Consider the following 20189-nt stretch of genomic DNA (forward strand, 5'->3'; position numbering starts at 1 on the left):
ACAAACATCTGCCAGTGAGTAGGCATACCCCCCAGTCAACGGGGCAAAGTGTTCCTACCACTACCAAAACTTGACACAAGTAGGTGTCAATTCACAAAGATACGGATCCAAAACTAAGACTTAGCTCATAAGCATACAGTGAACCAAGACATATGATGTATCAACCCAAAAGGTAAGAAGTCCCAAAGTCTCAATTATCTGTAACTGCTCAATAGCATGTAACGACTCAATGCATAAAAGTATCACCTGCTCAATGTCTAATAAGCATTCAAGAATGCTCCCACTGGCACAAAATCTATATGTATAAGCTCAAGAGCTCAAGCCAAGGCAAGACACAGTGCGAATGACATAAGTCCAAGACAATACATCAATAGCACATCTCGAACATGTAGGCGGTAGAGCATCCGTATGTAGCATCTATAAGCATGTAAGACATCAAGTACATCCCAAGCCAAACTCTGACAAGCCAAGTAACATCCAAGACTACTCCAGATAATCCAAAATGCATCCAAGGTGGAGCTTCAATGAGCACTCAAAGTCAACGTATGCATAAACCCAAGAAGCATCACTGTCAAAGCATATACCAATGTCAATAAGTGTGGGCTGAAATAAGCTCAAGTTTCCAAAAGCATCCAAATTCAATGACAAGCTCAAAGTCATCCCTCGATTATCAATACATCATAGCATAACCCAAGACATACATCAGGAACCAATAGGCATATGTCAAAGCATGAAAGATAGCTTCAGCCCAAGAGTATTCAGCATGCATTTACTGTTATAAACTGTGTATTTCTAGCCCTAAAATCAGGCCAAAAGGATATCATTACATGTATCTTCAATCCCCCAATCAATCAGGATGCAATAGGCATCAAACCGATTATGTAATCATGCCCAAACAAGCATAGGCATATAAATACATGCTATCTCAGACCTGAAATCTATTGCAAAAGATTCTATCATCAAAATTTGGCAAATCCGACATCACCATCGTATCCAGAGTATGCCAAAATCCCAACTTAGACTCTTACCTTGCCTGAATCGGGTTTCGAATGCCCGAGATATGATAAAAAGAGTGATTTTTTTGCCAGATTTTGAAACATGCACCAAAAAAACGTGAACTAGTTGGGGGGATCTACTGTCCCACGTGTCAAAAATGAAATGAGAGCCAAAGAAGGCCTACACCAAGTCTCAGCAAGCCTTGATAGGCTGGAAGCAAGATCTAGGTGAAGGAAGCTCCAAGTGGTGTGAGCTATGGTTGTCCACAACTTGTTTACAACCTGTGAGACCTGAGAACTGAAGTAAAAATCTGAAGAAAATGATCAAATACCTCTGATGTAATGCCTTGAAGGTGCCCAACAATGCCGCAAAGGTGCTTGGGAAACCGAGGAGTGACGAGAGCTCGAAGGAGTCGGATATGGCTGTCGGGAAGGAGACCCAATGCAAGTAGGGAGTCGATTGGATGCTGAGAATGCCACAAACCAAGCTCAAGGGTTGAAAAGTAAAGCTCTAATACCAATTAAAAGGGAGTGACGGATTGAAGGTTAGACTCGAGAGCTATGGTGGGAGAGCAAGAGCAAGAAAGAAAGAGACTAGAAATGGGAACTCCAACAGTCACAATATGTGACCGGGCCTTCCTTTATTCAAACTATCACTAAAAGAATAAAGAATAAAGTGATGGTGACAGGCACCCGCCACCTACAGTGTGCAGTGGCGGTGACTGTTAGTGTAGTAATACACAGGCGGCTAGGTAGAGATGCCTTTACCCCCAACAAGGAGCAACTCAAGCAACTATTAGACCAAAGTACATCCATCCTAGCAGTTCGCCATGGGGAGCTCCAGTGCTGTTCCAGAAGAAGAAAGATGGAACGCTTTGACTATGCATTGACTACAGAGGGTTGAATCAATCAACCATTAAGAACAAATACCCCATTCCAAGAATAGATTAACTTCTTAACCGTCTTCAAGGTGCGAAGATCTTCTCTAAGATTGATCTCAGTTCTGGATATTATCAGATAAGGATCAATGAAGAAGATATCCCAAAGACAGCATTCAGCACAAGATATGGACACTTTGAATTCCTGGTCATGTCGTTTGGGCTGACAAATGCTCATGCTACCTTCAACAGGCTAATGCAGGATATCTTTAGGCTCCATCTTGATGACTTCATACTCGTTTTCTTTAACAATACCCTAGTCTACTCCAAATAGTAAGAAGATCATAAACCCCGTCCTTGAGACAACGAGGGCACACAAGCTTTAATGCCAAGAAGAAGAAATGTGCATTTTTCAAGTGACAGATTGAATATCTAGGATTCATTGTATCAACGGAAGGAATTTCAGTAGATCAGAAGTGTTTTGGAGTGGCCAACACCAATTTTTGTCAAAGAAATACGTAGTTTTCTTGGATTGACAGGATGGTATAGGATCTTTATCAAAAACTATACTTTGATTGCAGTAACTTTGACTTATCTACTAAAGAAGGTAGTATCAATTGTATGGTCACCTGGTGAACAATCCAGCTTTGACAAACTAAAGCAAAGCTTGGTATCAGCACCCATCCTGAAACTTTCGGATCTTAGCAAGAAGTTTGAAGTGATAACTGATGCTAGCACACTTGCCTTAGGATGTGTGCTTATGCAAGAAGGTCATCCCGTAGCATACTCTTCAAGGAAACTGAAGAGCCATGAAAGGAACTATGCTACCCATGATCTGGAACTATTGGTTGTTATCCATGCTCTCAAACTTTGGAGACACTACTTGCTGGGTAACAAATTTACCCTAATGACGGACCATAAGAGTCTTAAATGGATTTTCACCCAGAATGAGCTCAATATGAGGCAACGTCGATGGATTGAAGTGTTGGAAGAATATGATTTTAAAATCAAATACCGGCCTAAAAAGGAGAATGTAGTTGCCAATGCGCTCAGTCGCAAGGCATTTCTGAATTCTTTGATTTTGCAAGATCCATCAACAGCAAGATCTCTAGCCACAAAGGTATCCATGCCAAACAACCCAATTCTTGAGCTTTCTAAAGAAGAGGCATGCCATGACCCAACCTATCAGAAATTTCTAAGGGAGATCCCCATCAAAGATCAAGACCCGAAGCTACAAGCAAAGTATCAAGAATTCTCTATCAATAGTGGACTTGTCTACTATAGAACGAGATTATGTATTCCGGCAAGCCAATCACTCAAGCAGAAGATACTTTGGGAAGCCCATGACTCCCTTTTCTCAAGACATCTTGGCTATGCCAAGACCCTCAATGCGGTCAGAAAGAGCTATTATTGGGATAGCTTAAAGATGACATTCTCAAATATGTCACTGAATGTTTGTCTTGTCAACGCATTAAGGCTGAACATGTCAAAATGCCAGGGAAATTGCAACCACTTGACATTCCCCAAATGAAATGGAAATTCATTAGTATGGACTTTGTTGTTGGCTTGCCCCAAGTTCAGGGAGGATACAACTCCATTATGGTCATGGTAGATATGCTTACCAAGGTTGCACATCTTATCCATGTTAAGACAAACTATAAAGCCTTAGACATTGCAAGGTTATTCATCAAGGAGATATTCAAACTGCATGGGTTACCCAGAAGAATCATTAGTGATCGTGACTCTCTCTTCACCTCACACTTCTGGAGGGTTATCTTCGAGGCCATTGGGACTCAACTCTGTTTCAGTATAGCTTACCATTCCCAAACCAATGGTCAAACAAAATGAGTCAACCAAGTCATTGAAGATATGCTTAGGGCACACTACTGCCGTGAACCCAAAAAGTGGATTCAATATTTGCCACTGGTTGAGTTTGCCCACAATGCTTCTTATCAACAAAGCATTCAGATGACCCCTTTTCAAGCATTGTATGGGCACGATTGTCGCACTCCTTTAAGCTTTTCAAATCCAACCTTGAGGGTTGAAGCTTCAAAGCAGATGCTGGAAGACATGGATGACCAAATCAAGTCAATAATACAGGACATCCAAGCTGTCAAGGACAGACAGAAGGCTTACGCGGACCTGAAATGACAAGATAGATCTTTCGTTGAAGGTAATATGGTCTTCATTCGCATACGTCCAAAGAAGAGTTCCCTATCCTTGGGTGAATGCAAAAAGCTAATTCCAAGGTATTGTGGACTCTACAACATTCTTAAGTACCTAGGGCCTAATGCTTATAGAGTTCAACTCCCCGAAAACCTAAAAGTTCATAATATATTCCATATCAGTCTATTGAAAAAGTATGTGCCTAACCCTAGTCATGTGCTTGACGATCAACAAGTTGTAATGCCTAGCCAAGGAGTCCTTGAGCTATGGCCTGACAGGATCTCAGATGTTTGGGAGAGGCATTTGAGATCCAGGACCTTGAGAGAATACCTCGTCTAGTGGAAAGATTACACTGAAGAGGATGCCACTTGGATGGATGAAAGTACTCTCAACCAACAATACCCCCAGTTCTTCTTGAGATGAGGGCATCTCAATTCCTCTAAGGGGGAGAGAATGTAATATTTCCGCTACGAAATATTCAAGATCCTAAATTTGCACAAAAGCTATTCAAAACAACTTCCCGCAACAAAAAGACCCTGGGCTAAGTGCTCCACCCTCGCACAATAACAAACTCCAGCTCCATGTCGTGTATAGGAAGTCGTGGCTTGAAAACCACGAGCTACCGTAGGCCTACACGGAAACACCCCTTCTTAGGGCAAAAAGATAATGAATTTGTGTAAATTTTTTTATTAAAACTCCCTCCCCTTCAACCGTTGCATGGCGGGGGAGAGGGAGTGTGAGAGGAGCTTGAGTGTGGAGTAGGAGAGCATGGGGGAAGAAGGCATGCAACTTGCCACGTGTGTGGCTATTCCCTCCTCCTTTCAATCTATATGACCCCCCTCTCAAGCTTGAAAGGGGGAGAAGGGATCTTGCTGCCCGCCGTCGCCCTGTGGAAGCCGCTGCCTGCTGCCGCCGCCGCCGCCTATTGTGCCCATCGTCCTCACCATCATCATCATCATAATCATCGTCGTCATCATCTTCACCTCCATCCTCATCATCTCCCTCATCATCACTCTCTCTCCACATCATTCAACCTGTCACAAAAGCTTAGAAGCTTCTTTGGAAGCTTCCAATAATGCTTCCATAAGCCTTATTCACCCACACCCCTTGGGTTTTTAAAATCGATTTTGTAAGGCCCAATTCCTACGAAGAGGAGAAAATTCACGGGCAGAAGGGAGTTTTGATAATCGGATAAAGGGCAAAGAGAGTTTGCTGAGTCGAGATCTACGTCATCCATGGCTCCTAAGAAAAAGTTGCGAGGCGCACGCGCAGGAGCTTCCACCCCAAGTACACGAGTGGACAACGCCCCGATTCTTAATGCCCAGGTTCCGATAAATTTTCTACATGAAAAGGATGCACTAAGCATGTTTAATTCTCGTAGGCAAGTTTAAATACATTGGGAAATTTATTTCCTCGCCCGATTCACAAGATTTAGTTACATGTCATGCATTTTAAATTGCTTACACTTTCGTGGTCAAGTTGCCATCCTAAACGCATGATGCATAAGTAAAAAGATGGAATTGTGCAAAGGCTTCTTTGTTGCATCGCGCATAGGACAAGGCATATAACACATAATGCATAGTTGTGATTCGCGTATAAAATAATCGTAGACGCCCATTAAATTATGTTTGAATAGTTGCAATGCATGGAAAGGATTTATGTACCTTGCGAATCGCATGCGATGATAATTACATCCTAGGTTGGGTTAAGTGCTAAAGGAAGGATTAAGTCAATGATGGACTCATGGCATTCACTCAAGCATGGAGTTCTTTATCAAAGTTTGAATGCATCTTCATTAAAAATATTAAAGCTTTGACTTCGTTGCATCAACGTAGGGTTTATACGAGTTAGCTCTGAATGTCAATCACTATAGTATAGGTCAAGGAAAAGAATGATCTCTAAGTTACATAAAAGCAGAAGGTCTATGGTTGGAAGTTGCATACTCGCATGGAATGATGCATCTCACCTATCTTCCAGTTACTTACATCTTTTAAGGGAAAGTACTTGCAAATTTAGAAGAATGTGTTTGCATCTTTAAAGTGAAGATCATCTTTACTTGCGGGTTGGACGGATCAACTAAGTAATCCTCTTATAGTTGAGTAGCTCACATGAAAATCATAAAGGTACGATTAGATTGCATATGACGATCACCTCAAAGTGCTAGGTAGGGTTAGGTTACGTTAAAATTCTGCCTAGTATCGCACTTGGGTTGCCAACCTAATATTTTCGATCCCAAAGATCCTACCCATATTCTCAAAAATGTTAGGGTTGTCAGATCAGTCGTGCAAGAATGATCGAAGGTTCTCACCCTAGTGATCGGATGACCAAATGCTAGACTTTCGCAAGGAAATTAGGAACCCTAGGGCCAAAGCGTTATCGGCCTAGTAGGGTTAGGGGTTGGGTTGGGTCAAGAGGACTCCCAAGCCCTTATCTTGATCAAGAGAGACCGCACGAATGAAAAATAATCCTACAAGTTACGTGCTGACATCTATCTCGTGCAACAAGTTGCAACGTCGCATGGTTTTGTGTCTAGATCACAAAATAGTATTGCCACTCCTTTGAGCAAGTTTGGCAAGTTCTAAGAACAAGTCTAATTTTCTAGAGGATGAGTAGTCATCCTACTACATCACCCTTCCTTGGGGCTGATTTGCCAAGTTAGCGAAGTTATGAATTTGCCAAGAAAGCAATTGACTAACCAAGTTAGGGCAACGAGGTTGCCCAGGATTTATTGACCTTAATATAAGGATACCTAAGGTATTAACAATTTGGATTAACAAGGTATAAACCTAACCTAAGGAAAAAGGGTAAACAAGCAGCTTAGCTTACGAAACCCTTGGGATCTTGCCAAGTCGCGATTGATCCCAGATCGAATGTTGGATGTATTCGGAGAGAAGAATTCACACCTTAGTAGTTGGTCATATAAACAACCATTGGAGTGCTTATGTTTGTACACTTAGGAGCACTGTTTTTTCTTCTTTGCTCAAGGAACTAATGCTGGAAAATAACTGATGCTTCAGGTTGAAAGCCTGGAGAGAGAGGCAGCATTAGTTACCTCTGACTGTCTGCCTGACCCTATCCAAGGGGGTTGTTAGCCGCGTCGGGTACGTGGACCGAACCCACCACGAGAGGTCTCTCCGTGGGTGCTACTTGGAGCAGGAGGACGCCTGAGTGCTAGTGGGGGCTCTGGCCGTAAATCCCTTGCCTCTGAATCCTGCAAAGAGGCCAACGTGACTCAAGATGGGATCTCGAGGCCCGCATACTAGTCAACGGGTGGAACTTGGAATAGCGATCCATGAGGATTGCTGGAATAGCCTTCGGGCGGAATAGCCTTCGAGCTGGATTATTTGATGTATTCCAAAGACTAATAAATAAAGATCAAATATTGAAAAGGAACTTGTTTGACATTCTTTTTCTATGTCAGTGCCTAAGTTACGTGAAGGAACCAGTGGTTCATTGGTTAATTAAGAAAGTTGTTTTTGCTTGTCAAACTGAATGTGGTAGGTAATTAGATAACTAAAGCAACCCGAGGAAAGTGCGGTGGATGTGACCATGGGTCCGTCCTACAGAAGGGTGGTCCCGGTTGGCCAGGAACTTTTCTCAAAGGAATTGACAACAAGGTAACAATGACCTAGAATCTAGAAAGCTAGAGTCTCGATTTATATTGTTTTAGGGAAATGGAATGGGACTATGCCTTACGGGCAGAGAGGTCGAGCTTCGCATCCCTCTCATTTCCCATTCTCCTTGAACCAAGTGCAGTATAAATCCGTTTCGACCCTGATGTTTCTGCGTAAAGCAGTTCATCTACGCTAGCTACCATTCTAGAAACTTAACCATTAGGAAAACCCTAATTAAAGTCGGTCCTAAGTGGGAACGGCCGAAATGCTTCCGCTTCGTGGTAGACTCGGCAAGACCTAGATTGCAAACCTTGAGACATTCCTTAGGAGTGCCGCGCGGTGCTTTCTAGACTCTCTTCCCGATGGCCTGCTAAGACGTGTCCTGCAGTGGACAGGAGGACACGTTAAAAGTTAACACACATGGCAACACGTGATTCTTCATTTAGACTTTCAAGATGCAGTCTAGATTCATGCGATTCTTCCAACTCTCTTAGTGCGGTTCTATGTAGGATTTCCCAATCAACCTTAACCATCGTGCACATTATGCATTTAGTATAGTTGTACCTCCTAAATGACTTTTATCTCTCTTTATTCCTGGAAACAAGTACTTATTTCTAATGCAGCGGATCACATGTGGCTTGCATCTATGAAAGTCTAGGGTTTTGTCTAACAATGCAAGTGTATCTCATGAACAAAAATTAACATTTCATGTGTTTCTTTTAACCATGATTGCTAAACGTGAATTCTAAATAATTATTCATGCACTGAACCGGTTAAAAAGCTATCATTTTATGTGAAGTAAGGCGATAACCTTATCATTTTATGTGAGTAAAAGCTATCATTTCATACATAAAATCTTATGCTAATTCCAAACTCTATCATTTCGCACATACAACTTAGTACTTAGGGTAAACACAACCCTAAGACTCGTTCTTGTTCCATGCACGTCACCAATCCTTTCATCTCTTCCACGATAAATAATACCTAATTAACTTTTAAAGCTTAGAACCTGGGCTTGATTCATGTGTGTTGCGTTGGTCATTCCGCTCGCCCCTCCAGCATTACCACTGGCTTGGGCGCCTACGCTTCCCATGACTTTCTTCTTGGGAGCCATTCGCCTCGCGGAGATTGGGCAGTCCGGACCTTAACGGGTTTTGGGTTGACAGGTTCGGTAGGAAAGACCGTTGGATGGGGTCCTTCACCGAGGGAGTGGTTTGGGTGACTTGTTGCGGTTACTTACCAACTCCCACTCCCTCTCCTTCTTTCTTTCTCTCTCTCTCTCTTCTTCTTCTTTTCTCTTACTCTCCTACTCTCTCTCTCTCTCCTTCTCTTCTCCTTCTCTCTTATTCCTCTACTCTCTCTCTCTCTCCTTCTCCCTCTCCCGCTTCTTTTCTCCTCCTTCCCTCTCTTTCTCGTCTTCTTCTCTCCTCTCTCCCTCTACCTCTTCTTCTTCTTTTTCTACCTCTCTCCTTCTCTTCTTCTTCTCCTCTCCTCCCTTCTATACCTTTTTTTTTCCCTCTTCCTTCTACTTCTCTCTCTCCTTCTCTTCTTCTCCTTCTACTTCTCTCCCCTTCTTCTCTTCTCTTTCTCTCTCCTTCTCCTTCTCCCCTTCCCCTTCTCTCCCTCTTCTTCTCTTCTCTCTTCCACTCCTTCTTTTCTCTCCTTCTCCTTATCTCCCTCTTCTTCACTCTCCCACTCCTTCTTTTCCTCTCCCCTTCTCCTTCTCTCCCTCTTCTTCTCTCCTCACTCCTTCTTCTCTCCCTCTTCTTCCTCTTCCTCTACCTCTCTCCTACTCCTTCTCTTCTTCTACTTCTCTCCCTCTACTTCCCTTCTTCACCCTCTCCCTCACTCTCTCTCTTCCTCCTTCTTTCTCTTCCCACTTCCTCACCTACTTTTCCTCCCTCATATGTCGGCGCGTAGAACACACCAGACGAGGATGTCGCTGCCAGCTAGCACGGGGGGAAAAGCGGGCTGAGTCGTTAGCCAGGGTGGTAGAGCAGTTACTAGCACACCGGTCTAGCAGCCTGGGTGGCGAAGTAGTGGCTAGCACGTCGGTCCAAAATCTTGGCATTGCAGCAGGTCGCAGGGGGGAAAAACTCCGATCGGACAGCCAGGGGGAGTGGTACTACAACTGACAGCGGGGTGCTACGGCCAGGAGCCCCAGGGGGGGGACGGCAGTCACTGTGGATGGAGGGGGGAGGGAATAACCTCAACGGAGGCCCAAGGATGTGACGTAAGGAAAGGGGGGGTGTAGCCTCTGTCAATGCCTGTGGAGGGAAGAAGCCTCCCCTATATAGGGGAGGGGAGGAGGTAGGTGGCATGGCCATCCCTCCCACCTGGAGGTTGCATGCCTCCCCCCCCATCACCACTATTCCCACTCTCTCTCCCCTCCCCGCCGACGTGCTGGCGGTGGGAAGAGAGAGGGGAGTAAAAAATTTTGTACTAAAGGTAATAGATTTTTGTCTTTTTGAATTTACAGGGAGGGTCCTATGGGATGTTACAGTAATAGCGGAAAGTTTAGAAATGTTGGGATTTGGCTATAAAGATGGCTTAGGGTTTGGATTTGTGTTTGAAGGTAAAGGAGGAGGTCGTGTCCAAGATTTACGGAATGAAGATGGAAGGAAACGTTTTTTATTGAATCTTCGAAATTTTGAATTGAATTGTTTTGAACCAAAGTTACCATTAGTATGAAATTGTTATGGTCGCTTCTCTCGTCCTCTAATTTTGTCTTCAGTGTCATGGGCCAAGAAAATTGGATGTTCGAGAGTCATTGGTTTGAACATGTTTACCTCCGCATAAAAATGTCCAAGTAAGCCAGACATAAACTTGTGTTTATGGGTTGCCTCAGCATTCCAAAAACACTCGGTATATTGTAAAATGGGCTCACGATCCCTCTGTTGTAGAAGATCCCATTGTTTGATTGCTTTTTCGTGGAATTGGGGTGGAAGGAAATTCTGCAAAATTTTCTTTTGAAAAGTTTCCCAAGTAGTAGGACAATCAATGCTTTTGCGGGCAACAGTCCACCATAGGGATGCTCTGTCCACTAGATGATTAGTGACACACTTAATTTTGTCTTTCTCAGCATAATCTTCTTCATGGAAATAATCATCAAATTGATTGATAAAAGCAAGTACAGTCTTTCCATCACGTGACCCATTGAAAGTACAAAATTTGAAATTTATTTTACTTATCTTTGCTTCTTTCCAAAAACATTGCATTTCAAGTGTCGCATCGATCGTACGTCGTATTAGATCTTTAGATTGCGATCCATCTTGAATGGCAGTAGATCGTTGCAGATTGGCCAATTGAGCTTACAAAGTTTGACGTACTCTTCGTTCCTCTTGAAGCTGCATCATAATCAAATCCAATTTTTGCTCCATCATTGGTTCCGGTAGATCACCTTCGGTCATAAAATCTTCCATGGTTTGATCGGACATCCTGCAAAATTTCAAAAGACCTCACATACTCGAAATCTTGTTAGCGGGATGAGCGTAGCTCAAAGTCGGGTTTACAAGGCTTATTTCTCTTCTTTTTTTTAAATCGCTTTTTACAGTATTTCTTCTTTGCAGATGTTAAAATTGATGTCACGGTCTTTTTCCAAAAGGATATTCGTATATATAGTCTGCGTGTAGTAATCTTGTTTGCTGGAATTGAACTCTGTCAGTCCACAAGTGCGAATAGGGGCTTACCGGAAAGCTGAAAATCCGTTTGAGACTAGCTGTGTATGAACAGCTACTATAAGAGAGATTGAAACTTACAAATTGGTAACCTTAGTAGCTTTAAACTTTAAAGCTCTTAGTTTTTTTTTTGAAACTAATCGTTTACTGTCACCGTGAAAAGAGGTCCCGTTTTCTGATGCCGTCATCTGTGACGATATACTCCCGCCCACGAAAGATCAAAATCTCAAGAGCTTTCAGCTCTTATAAGCTTTTAAGGCTTATCTCTAACTTAAATAATGATAATTAACTTCTTCTCTTATCTATGAATAGGCGACTTGATGTAGGAGCTTATCTACTGGTCCTCTGCCTATAGAGGCTGGTCCTTCACTATCCACCAACAGTGTAGTAGGAGGTTCTTCACCGCTAGGAAAGTGCTAGTATTGACGGATTACCGCGAGACTGATTATAGAGATCGATCGTTTCAAGAGCTCCGCTTTCGTGCGAGATGGTAAGCGATTGGAAGCCCTTGATCTCAGCTTCGCTCTGATACCACTGGTGCATAGATTGGATACTTTATGCATGTGTAGTGAGCGTCGGAAAGTCCCCAAGAATAAAAGAACTCTACTTTTGCACAAAAAATAAGAGAGAAGACTTGCACGACATGAAGCAAAAGACTAATTGGGTACAATCTCCCCCCATGCCTTGTGTGAGCACTCCACAAAGCATGTATTTGATATATTATTCATCTCCAAGCTCAAAAAATAGCCCAATTTACAATTCGCACACTTTAACTTTTGTGTTTGCTTTTGTCCCACTAAAGAATTAAAGCAATTGGGTGCCCAAAGAGTCGGGTTGTGCCCTAATATAATGTCCAATAACAAATATTTAAATCGTACGTCCATGCACATACAAAATAATAAATAAATATCAAGCACTTTAATAAATAAGCGCGTCAAAATAAATATTGGCGCCACGCCTAAGACGCGTGCCCATCAAATATGATAATTTCTTCTAAATAACTTGAATACACGCTATCGCCCAGTGCTTCCCAACGACACCGCTATCTGCTCTACACATCAACTGAAGCATTCACAATTTTTAGAAAATAATAAAATTAAACCGACAAAAGTGAATACCTAGCAATCTTCACTTGCAAAATAAATAAATTGGTTTGAACTCAATCCTAACCTTAATTAATTATGATTGCGCACTCTAAACTCATAAATGTCCATTAATTTAAATATGTATTTTATGGAATTACCTGCTATGGAATCACCCACTTACACATTAAATTAACAAGACATCCGAAAAGGACATGCGTCCCCATCGACTTTTTACACAAGAAATCCACGTTGTGTATGAGCCCCGACAACAAATATAATTTTATGGAATCCACGGCAAAACCTCACGAAATCCACCATGGAATATGCCTCCTGGCATCAAGTTTATATACATGTGCGATGTTAGTGTGGGGCATCATAACAAAAATAATTTCTTTGAACATAAATATTAGTAAAAACCACCACCATTTGTTACATTATTCAAACATTATGTATAAGTCTATTATGTTGTGCTTTTTTTAAAAAGATAAACTCTAAAGACCCCTAACTTACGATGGATTGTTTGCTTTTTGAAACCTTGTATAAAGCTTTTTTTGATTTATTGTGGTTTAGAAAGCCAATAACTCTTGAACTTCTAATACCTTAGGAGTTCAAGTGTTGTTTGTTCTTTGAATTTCTATAAGCATATAACTTTTGCTTGTCAAGTTTGAGTTGTTGTACGAGTTGACAACATAGACCTAGATGGTGGAAGCTAAGGCTACTCGAGGAAATTGATGCCAGGAGGCATATTCCACGGTGGATTCCGTAAACTTAGATGACTGGGGCTCATACGCAAAGAGGATTCTTTGTGCGAGAAGTTGATGGGGACGCCTGTCCTTTTCGGGCGTTTCATTAATTTAGTGTGTACATGGGTGATTCCATAGCGGGTGATTCCGCAAAATGCATATTAAATTAATAAACGTTTATGAGTTTAGAGTGCGCACTCGTAATAAATTAAGGTTAGGATTTATTTCTAACCAGTTGATTTATTTATGTAGCTGAAGACTGCTAGGTATTCACTTTTGTCGGTTTAATTGTATTATTTTACTAACGATTGTGAATGCTTCAGTTGATGTGTAGAGATAGTAGCAGTGGCGGAGGAAAGTATTGGAGTCTAGCGGGTATTCGACATTTGGACTATATTTTGATAGGCGCCACGCCTATATTTTGTTATGTCTATTGAGACATTGATTATTTATTATTATTTTGTATGCACTTATGCGACCGGATATGTTATTTCTATTTGGACATTGAGATTGGGCGTGCCAGACACTATGGGCACCGTCCATTAGCTTTATTTTCCTATTTTTGTAGAAAGCAAACTCAAAAGCTAAAAGCTTGTCATATTTTTGTAATTGGGCTATTATTGAGCATGAAGATTGGAAATATACATAAAATACATGCTTTGTGAAGCGCTCACACAAGGCATGGGGGAGATTGAACCCAATTTGTCTCTTGCCTCTTGTCGTGCATGCTTTTACATGGTTTTTTGTGCAAAAAGGTAGAGTACTTTGTTCTTGGGGACCTTCCGGGATTCACCACGTGAGCTATCTGCGACCGATCTGCGCACCAGTGGTATCAGAGCGGAGCAGAGATCAAGAGCTTCCAATCGCTACCAATCTCAGGCGAAGACGAAGCTCCAGGAACAAACGGGCTCTACAGTCAATCTCGTCGCGAACCGTTGATACAGGCAGACTTCTGGCGATCAAGAACCCCTGTTTCCACTGTCAGATCGCGAAGGACCAGGCTCTGCAGGCGGAGGACCACGCATCCACTTCTATCAACAAGTCGTTGAAAACCAGTGAGAAAATTCTTAATCTTCTCAACTAAAAGCTTAATTACAAAGCTTAATAAGCTTAATAAGCTTAAGACTTCTTCAAAATCTCCTCGGCGTATCAGAAGATGAATCCGAAAAATCCGCGCGATGAAAAAACGGCCCCCCCCTCACGAAATTGACGCCGCCTGCCAAGCCTTTCATTAAGCTTCATAAGCTTAAGCTTAATCATTAAGTTTAAGGCTTTCTGCAAGTCACATAGGTCCGACAAGTTCGCAAACTCCGGGTCTCGCACTTCTGAAGTTAAGTTCCGCAAGTCGACAGTAATCAAGTTCTGCAAGTTCTGCAAGTCGGCCTAAGTTCAACAAGTCAACAACTCTACAAGTCTGCTAAGTCTGCAACTCTGCAAGTCAGACTAAATCAGAACTGACTAGTGCTTAAAACTCATAGAAGACTTGTTCGTATGCAAAAACTCTGAACTGGAAAGTTGTTCGCAGCAAGCTGTTCTACTTATCTACAAGTTCGTTGAAGTACTTTCAGCAAACGGAGACAGAAATATTGCAGAATTTCTAAAAATTGAAGAAGAAAATACCCAAAAATACATAGCCTTGTAACCCCAAATTTGAGCTACGCTCATCCCGCTAACTGATTTTGAGTGAGAAAGGTTTGTTGAGTTTTACAGGATGACTACCCCACATATGGATGATCCTATGGCTGAAGACAACCTACCTGAGCCTACCATGGAACAAAAGCTAAATCTTATCATGCTGCAATTGGAAGAAGAGCGAAGGGCTAGGCAAGCATTGCAAGCGCAATTGACAAAGCTACAAAGAGCGTTCACTGATAAAGAAGAACCGCAAGCTGAAGATTTGATTCGACGTACCATTAACGCCACTCTTGAAGCACAAACCATTCGCAAGGAATCCAAGATAAGTAAACGAAGTTTCAAGTTCCGCACTTTCAATGGCATAAGAGAAGGAAAGACTGTTTTATCATTCATTAGCCAGTTTGATGACTATTTCCATGAGGAAACTTATCCTGAAAAAGATAAAATCAAGTGTGTTACTAATCATCTGATAGACAGAGCATCACTTTGGTGGACTGTAGTCCGCAAGAGTATAGAATGTCCTGCTACTTGGGAAGATTTCAAGAAGAAGTTCATGCAAAATTTCCTTCCACCGCAATTTTATGAGAAGGCTATCAAGCAATGGGATTTACTTCAACAGCGAGATCGTGAGCCTTTTCCACAGTATACAGAGCGTTTTTGGAATGCACTCTTACAGCTACGCATGCTTGAAGACGTACCACAGACGACGCATAAGCGGAAGTATATGTCTGGACTTCTTGGACATTACTATGCTGAAGTGAACATGTTCAAGCCTGCTACCCTTGAAGACGCCATCTCCTTAGCTCACGACACTGAAGATAAGTTACGCGGAAGAGATCGACGACCACAACCATTCCAAGCTAACGGTAATTATGGATCTAAACAATTCAATTCCAATTTCAGAAGGTTTAATCCAGGACGATTCTCATCACCATCTTTCCGCAAGAATTGGCCTAAACCACCTGCATTACCATCCACTGTCAATCCAAATCCAAAGCCTATTCCACAAGCAACTCCAAATGTACCCAGACTCCCAGCCATTGCAAATAATGTGACCAAAGCCAAGCCAATAGTATGCTACAAGTGTCACCAGCCAGGGCATCTCGCAGCAAATTGTCATTCAAAGAAGCCATCAGCACATATCAACTACCTTGGAGCCATGGACGAAGACGAGCATGAGGATACGCCGGATTTCACTGAAGAAGAGGATGATATTACTACTACTTCCGACACTTTACCAGGTATGCCTACTTCACATTCATTGTTGACTATGAAATGTATGGTGCATGGAAAAGAAAGAACTATATTGCATGATGACGGTAGTACCCATGACTTTATTTCAGCAAAATTGGTAAAGGAATTAAAATTGCATACAGTACCTACGCACTATCGCATAAAAGCTGCATTTTTAGGCACTAGGTACAATGGCACACAAGAAGTACAAGATTTAGAAATTCAAATTGGTCCATATATTGAAAAAAGAAATTTCTTAGTTGTCCCATTACAGTCAAGCGACATTATTTTAGGAATGCCATGGAGACACCAACATAATCCCAATATAGATTATTCCACACACACAATGAATATTAATTTTCAAGGAAAATCTATTACATTATTTGGTATGCATGCATCTCATATTTTTCCACTGCTTTCGCATACTCAAGCAAAACGTGCACTACGCAAGAATACTAAATCATATCTCATTTGGGTGAATGAATTGCACGCAAAGGAAAATCATATGCACCCTAGGCATAAGGAATTTCTTGCATATTTTAAGGATTGTTTTGCAGAAGACCTACCACCAGGTTTACCTCCATCACGTCCAGAAGACCATAAGATTGATCTAATACCTGGCACACAACCACCTTGCAAAGCACCATATAGGCACAATCAAATAGAGCAAAAAGAAATCCAGAGTCAAGTTGAAGAATTACTAAATAGAGGCCTAATTCGACCTAGCAGTTCTCCATTCGGTGCACCTGTGCTCTTAGTCAAGAAAAAGAATAATACTTATCGTATGTGTATTGACTACCGAGCATTAAATAAGATCACTATAAAGAATAGGTATCCTATACCTAGAGTTGATGACCTTATGGACAAACTGCAAGGATCTTCTATATTTAGTAAAATTGACCTTAAGTCTGGATATCATCAGGTGAGGTTAGATAGATCCGACATATTTAAGACTGCATTCAGGACACAGTTTGGCCATTATGAATTCTTAGTCATGCCATTCGGATTAACTAATGCACCTGCTACTTTCAGTAGAATGATGAACCGTATTTTTCTGAAATATCAATATTGTGTGATTGTTTTATTTGATGATATTTTAGTGTTCAGTCAAAGTGAAAAAGAGCATTATGAGCATTTATCATTAGTTTTTCAATTACTGAAAGAAAATCAATTGTTTGCAAATCCTGAAAAGAGTGAATTCTTTAAGACAGAAATAGAATATCTAGGTCATATTGTATCAAAAGAAGGAATTAAAGTTGATCCTAAGAAAATTGATGCAATATTGCATTGGCCTATTCCTAAAAATGTACATGAATTACGCTCATTCCTTGGTCTTGCTAGTTTCTATAGGAAGTTTGTACGTAATTTCTCATTACTTGCTTTACCATTAACCAAACTTCTTAAGAAAGGAATTGTTTATCAATGGACTGAAACTCAGTAGAAATCCTTTGACTTACTGAAACGTGCATTAACCAATGCCCCTGTTTTACAATTGCCTGACTTTAATAGACCATTCTTTCTAATTGTGACCGATGCTAGCGGATCAGGAATAGGAGCCGTATTAATGCAAGACAACCATCCAATAGCATATTCTAGTTCTAAGCTGAAACCCTCTGAGCTCAAATATTCCACTTATGACAAAGAACTATTAGCAGTTGTACAAGCATTAAAACAATGGAAGCATTATTTAATGGGTTCAGAATTCATGATAAAGACTGACCAGCAAAGCATTAGACATCTACTTAGCCAACCCCAAATTTCTGACCGTCATATCAAATGGGCTTCCTTCATTCAAAGTTTCAATCCTATCATTCAATACCAACCTGAAAAAGAAAATGTAGTTACTGATGCATTGAGTAGAAGACCTGCAATTCATAATATTTCCATCATATCTTTTGATTCTTTAATTGCTATGAAAGACACATATCACCAGGATATTACTTTTCATTCTGATTGGCAAAAATTAGTTCAAAATAATTTCATTCCTGTTGATTCATTGTCATATAATGATGGATTTATGTTCTTTGAAAAGAGACTGTGTGTTACTATTCCATTCCGATCTTTTGTTTTGAATGAAATTCATTGTCCCCCATATCAAGGTCATAGAGGTATCATTTCTACATTACGCATGTTAACTGAAGATTTTTATTGGCCGCATATGGATGCAGATGTATCTAATTTCGTTTCTGAATGTTTGATTTGTCAAAGAATAAAGAGACATCATGGTAAACAGTATGGATTATTAATGCCTTTGTCTATTCCATCTAAACCTTGGGAACATATTTCTATGGATTTCATTACTGGTTTACCAAATACTAAATCTAACCATGACATGATTTGGACAATTGTAGATAGATTTAGTAAGCAAGCATATTTCATTGCATGTAAGAAAACTTTAACAGCATCACAAGCAGCACAGTTATTTTTGAAAACTGTTTTTACTAACCATGGATTGCCAAAAGTGATTATTTCAGATCAAGATTCTAGATTTTGTAATAATTTTTGGATTACACTGTTTGCAAATCTAGGCACAAAGATTGATTTCTCATCTGCATTTCATCCAGAAACAAATGGACAAACAGAAGCCACAAATAGCACCATTTTAGATCTTTTACGTGCATATACTATTTCTAAACCTCAGACATGGGATACTCATTTACATTTATTACAGTTTGCATATAATAATACACCGCACACATCTACAAAGAAAGCACCTTTTGAAGTTATTTATGGATATAGATTATCTACACCTGTTGCATCTTTGTCTAATAAAATACAGAGTGCTGATGATATTGCTGTTATGCATAATAGTATTTTTGATGAGGTAAAGGATATGATTGCTAAAGCTCAACAATCATATACCAAACAAGCCAACAAGAAAAGACAAGCCATGAATTTCAAAGTTGATGATTATGTTTGGCTTAGAATAGAAAAGCGCAGACTGCAAAGTGTAGATAGACATCCAGTTGTCAAATTAGCTCCTAGATTCTATGGACCATTTAGAATCATTCATAAGATTAATGACAATGCATTCAAGTTAGAATTGCCATCTCATTGAAAAATTCATAATACATTTCATATTAGTTTATTGAGACCATTTAGAGGCCAATTACCTATCCACCCTGTCTATGAAAACCCACCTTTACTAGAAGAAGAGACTGAAATACTTGAACCAGAAGCCATTATAGACACTGACTACATGACCATTAGAACTCGCCGAAGGTATTCTAGATATCTAGTAAAATTTAAGAACCATCCTGTAGAGGAAGCACAATGGATGCACGCTAGAGACTTAAATGCTTTCCCCACTCTGTTAGCTCCACATTGAGCTAATAGCAATTGAGGTCAATTGCTATCCCACCTCGGGGGTATGATGCCAGAAGGCATATTCCACAGTGGATTCCGTGAGGTTTTACGGTGGATTCCGTAAACTTAGATGACCGGGGCTCATACGCAAAGAGGATTCTTTGTGCGAGAAGTTGATGGGGACGCCTGTCCTTTTCGGGCATTTCATTAATTTAGTGTGTACATGGGTGATTCCATAGCGGGTGATTCCGCAAAATGCATATTAAATTAATAAACGTTTATGAGTTTAGAGTGCGCACTCGTAATAAATTAAGGTTAGGATTTATTTCTAACCAGTTGATTTATTTATGTAGCTGAAGACTGCTAGGTATTCACTTTTGTCGGTTTAATTGTATTATTTTACTAACGATTGTGAATGCTTCAGTTGATGTGTAGAGATAGCAGCAGTGGCGGAGGAAAGCATTGGAGTCTAGCGGGTATTCGATATTTGGACTATATTTTGATAGGCGCCACGCCTATATTTTGTTATGTCTATTGAGACATCGATTATTTATTATTATTTTGTATGCGCTTATGCGCCCGGATATGTTATTTCTATTTGGACATTGAGATTGAGCGTGCCAGACACTATGGGCACCGTCCATTAGCTTTATTTTCCTATTTTTGTAGAAAGCAAACTCAAAAGCTAAAAGCTTGTCATATTTTTGTAATTGGGCTATTATTGAGCATGAAGATTGGAAATATACATAAAATACATGCTTTGTGAAGCGCTCACACAAGGCATGGGGGAGATTGAACCCAATTTGTCTCTTGCCTCTTCTCGTGCATGCTTTTACATGGTTTTTTGTGCAAAAAGG

At 40.7% G+C, this 20189-nt stretch overlaps 1 protein-coding gene across 3 annotated transcripts in view; it reads left to right on the forward strand.

Annotated features, from left to right (window-relative positions):
* Positions 1-20117, forward strand: part of LOC148011461 (uncharacterized) — a 79443-nt gene extending 59326 nt beyond the window's left edge. The window contains exon 4 of one of the 3 annotated variants that reach the window (XM_087670185.1): positions 19757-20117. In XM_087670185.1, coding sequence (XP_087526311.1) covers positions 19757-19767 — 11 coding nt within the window. In that variant the 3' untranslated portion in view covers positions 19768-20117. Of the gene's footprint in view, positions 1-13481; positions 13752-19756 lie in introns of those variants that run through there. The other 2 variants (XM_087670178.1, XM_087670186.1) reach the window with 2 other exon arrangements.
* Positions 20118-20189: the final 72 nt, after the last annotated feature.

Source organism: Lygodium microphyllum, chromosome 28, assembly GCF_053477565.2.
Source record: "Lygodium microphyllum isolate KBCC chromosome 28, Lygodium_microphyllum_v1.1.10, whole genome shotgun sequence".
In the NCBI taxonomy this organism is placed as follows: Eukaryota; Viridiplantae; Streptophyta; class Polypodiopsida; order Schizaeales; family Lygodiaceae; genus Lygodium; species Lygodium microphyllum.